General features: G+C 39.9%; 1 protein-coding gene across 21 annotated transcripts in view; it reads right to left on the bottom strand.

Annotated features, from left to right (window-relative positions):
• The window catches only part of camk2g2 (calcium/calmodulin-dependent protein kinase (CaM kinase) II gamma 2), a 69,877-nt gene that overhangs the window by 31,431 nt on the left and 34,399 nt on the right, over nucleotides 1-4,047 (bottom strand). For all 21 annotated transcript variants that reach the window (XM_015051881.1, XM_015051884.1, XM_015051887.1 and 18 more), the window contains exons 5-6: nucleotides 3,532-3,597; nucleotides 1,245-1,317 (exon numbers count right to left, since the gene is read on the bottom strand). In XM_015051881.1, coding sequence (XP_014907367.1) covers nucleotides 1,245-1,317; nucleotides 3,532-3,597 — 139 coding nt within the window. The remainder of the gene's footprint in view (nucleotides 1-1,244; nucleotides 1,318-3,531; nucleotides 3,598-4,047) is intronic.

The raw sequence follows: 4,047 nt of genomic DNA, 5'->3' as shown, positions 1-4,047 counted from the left end.
GTGACTCATTTAGTTGCAAATACCGACATAAAGCCTAGAACGTGTCAGAACATGCACTGAGTGTGTTACGGCTACACAGCTAATATTGACAGATCAATGTTAGTGTTCGTTTGCTCTCGTGGTTGAAATTTTACCTCAGAGTTACAATTTTACATCTGCATAAGCACTTGTTGACACAGGCACACATGCATACATCAAGAATGATGAAATGAAACTTGTTTTTTTTTTTTTTTCCTGTGTGGTGCTTTAACCTTCCCGTTTAAAGAAACATTCCTGAAAATTTATTTGGAGGCATTTCGTCCACACAAGGACGTCCGTTTTATTTCACTTTAGTTTTGCAAGTACTTAAAATTTCTTTTAAAAATGAGCTGAATGCAGTAGCGGCGCAGCATAAATGCTTGGAAAGACAGGGGTGTATTAAGAACATCTCTCCACAGTCACCTTTTATCATTTCTGCCATCTTGTGATATTTGTATTCATGAGCGAACGTACAAAGAAGGGAAAAAAAACAAAGAAAAATCTGCATGAGCTGAAAAGTGTCCTCACTTTTCAGAGGACACATTTTTTGCACCGTCACAAAAAGAACAACAGAAGCATGCTGAATTACTTATTCAAAGAGAACTGAATTATTTAAAGCTAAAAGTTTGAGGCTGAATTAAGGTTTGACGAAACCACGAGCGGGCGCAGGTATCGGGCTTTTTCAGTCTGGGAGTTTTAAATCAACCTCGTCGTGTTTTCAAATTGAAGCTCCTGCAGGTGTGAGGGCGGGGGGAGGAATCTGCTCTGAAAGGTGTGCAGGTTTTTCCATGCGGTAACCAGTAACTGGCCGTCATCTAACACACACACACACACACACAGCTGCTATTAATAGCAGCTGGTCTGCTTTCGTCACTCCTCGGCAGTGCAGCAGGAAGGAGCGGAGGGGGACAGATTAGAAAGGGTGGAGAGGAGGGAACGGGTAGAGGGGGGGGGATGAAAAAAAAGGAAGAAGGATATAGATGTAGAGTTGCCATGAGAGTTGGAGAGCAGAGAGGGAAAAGCTGCCGAGGCGAGCGATGACGCGCATCCCAGAAGTTCTTGACGTCACCGCGTGACGTCCGCGCGGCGCAGGCCGAGACCTGTTGTGCATCCGTCCGCCCGGCGCGCCTTTCCACCACACTCGCGCGCCCCGGGTGTGCGGGGCGTTTACTTTGCCGGATGCAATAAAAAGCTCTTCTAATATTCATCGGTGTCTGGTAGCTCACCTTGAGGTCTCTGTGGACGATATCGTGCTGGTGGATGTGACTGATGCTCTCCAGGATCTGATTGATGCAGTGGCTGAAAGAGACAGCAAGGCAAGACATGTCGGTCAAACCGCGGCGCCACGACCACCGATATTAAAGAAAAAGAAGAAGAAAAACAAAATAAAACACACACACACCAAGTGACTTTAAAATATACAGACTAGATTTTAAGGACATATAGAAAAACTTCAAAACAAATAAAATTATCTGTCTTTTTGGGCTTTCATAATAACACGGGGGCTGATTTGAAAAATAACAAATGAGCCTCTCCTTGGGAAGACGACCTGGAATATGGGCAGCAAATTGGTTACAAATATCCACACTCAGCAAATTGAGAGCATCAATTCAGCTCTGGCTTCTGTCTTAATAGCCCGTGATGAGTCGAGTGATGTAAACCATATTGAGCAGATAGTGCTCTCATGCAGATACGCGAGCTCTAATGGGCTGCAGGAAGGAATCATCGAGCACTAAAAGGCCGAGCAGAGGACATTTGTTTCAGCTGGAGTTAAATGTTTTGAAAGCCAACGAAATAAAGAGCAACAATTTGTGTTACATTAATTGAAGTTGCCGTGTAACTTAAACGAGAGCATAAAACATGATATGGACTTGATTTCAGAAGCTATTTTAGCTAAACGGCTGATGCTTCGTGTTTCCAGCGCAAAACCAAACATTTGTCTTAATCTACAGAGAATAACTTCAGCTTCGCTCCCTTCCAGTTTAAATATCGTCACGTTAAATTTAACCAGCTCAGATATCACAATACGGTTTATGTGAGAGGAGCGAGTCATTAACCTTCGCATTTGAAGTCAATATAGTTGCATGATCTGAATGGTTCCTGCCTCAGACGTGACGGCCTGCAGTCCTGTGTGAATTTCAAAGTAAAATCTTAAGCTGAGGAGGAAAGAATCGTTAGGAATGAAAAAAAAAAAGAAGAAATAAACGTCTTGTAATAAGCTGTAATAAAGAGTAAAACTGCTTATGGTCAAGCACCACCGTTTATTTGGTTGTACTGCTGGACGGCACCGTGTTAAACCCAACCTACCAAAGAAAAAAAAAAAAAAAAAAAACACAAAATCTCACACTTAAAGGGAATATTTCCATTCAGAAACGGACACATTTTTTAAAATATTTTTATGATTAGTATTTGGTTAAGATGCTCGGCGGAGGGAGTCACTTTGATAACCTTCCAAAACTGCTTAAAAACATCTATTCAGAGTTTAATACGATATACACAACAAACTTAAGGTAAGGTAATTTTATTTATATAAGGAATTTTCAGCATCGACGCTGAGTTCAAAGTGCTTTACGTGAATTAGAAAGAAATACAAACAAAACAAAAACCAAAGGAAAAAAAAAAGTATAAAACTACATATCTGCTCCCCATGCTTCGAGTAGTCTGTAATTTATAAACTAGTAGGGCTTAAAACAATGCAGCACCAGGTGAATTTTTCAATTCATGTCCACTCCAACCCTCACCAATATCCACGAGTTATGATCATGACCGAAACATGAAAGCAAATCTCAAACTTTCTGATGATCAGCTTGATTATCTCGTCCCACATTATGACCACAGACTTCTCTACATATATGTTGCCTTCGTTGGACGTTGCATATTACTGATTGTCTACACATGTTTTTATACTGAAATTATTATTATTTTAAGTTGATGTCATTTCTAAAACCTAGTTAAGAATTTAGAGGCAAAGTGCTAAATTACCACAACAGCCTACTGCAGCATCTGACAACAACCTAAAAATAGGAGAACAGCTTTGTCATGATTTATTCATGAAATTAAATTTAAAAAGTCTGAGTCACTCGGTCAGAAGTAAAACTCAACCAGCAGATTAGTAGCACAGTTGAAACCGTAAGCACAAACTACATTAACCAATTCTGTCGTCAGAACATTTCGTGCTTTCATAACTTCTCTGCGTTGACAAAAAAAAGCCTCCACTAAAACCAGCGGGGAGTTCAAAGTTTCAAGCTTGAGATTCATATTTAGACTCGTAGCTAAACAGTGTCATAAAAAAAAAAACATTGACAAGTAAAAAGGTGACAAATGAGCCACTAACAGTTTTTTTTTTTTTTTTTAAATATGCATCACTTCTGCATTACACCGACGTACATTTTCAGTCAGCAGGATGCCTCTTCTGGCATCACATGAATGTCTTACAAACAATAAAATAAATTTAAAAGATGATTGTGGAGTATCTGATGTGGCCTCAATTTGGAGAAAACCGTCATGATTTACCTGGCATCCGCCTCGCTGTAGTACTCCCTCGCAACGATGTCCTCAAACAGCTCTCCTCCGGTGACGCTGCAGAGACGGATGCAACAATAAGTTAGTCGGCATGTTTATTATTAGGGAACTTCTTGTTTTCTCTCTTTAAATAAAAGTACCTTTTAAGGGGCTCACGCAAGATGTTTTCTGTTCGCTTGTGGTGACACGTCTGAGGTTCAAGTGAAGCTCGGTTTGTGCTTCAAGAAGCCACCTAGCATGTTACCGACAGCTTTTATCTGTTCTAAAACATAATCTAATGCTTAATTCATTTGTTCTGGTCTGTTCGACGGAGCAGCGGGTGCGACATCAACGCAACTGAATAGATGGATTTATTCTTTATGCTAAATTTTACAAGTAAACGCAACAGAAAGACAGATTTTTGCAGTTTTTCTGTGCGTTTTCATTAGATATCTCTGCAGAACAATGACAGAAATGCTACAAAGAAATAACAATAACAATAATAGTAAAAAATATATATATTTTTGT

Source organism: Poecilia latipinna, unplaced genomic scaffold, assembly GCF_001443285.1.
Source record: "Poecilia latipinna isolate Pla-1442-1.1 unplaced genomic scaffold, P_latipinna-1.0 Scaffold1073, whole genome shotgun sequence".
Lineage (NCBI taxonomy): Eukaryota > Metazoa > Chordata > Actinopteri > Cyprinodontiformes > Poeciliidae > Poecilia > Poecilia latipinna.
The sequence above is the reverse complement of the archived record's forward strand: the minus strand, read 5'-3'. Positions and strand labels throughout refer to the sequence as shown.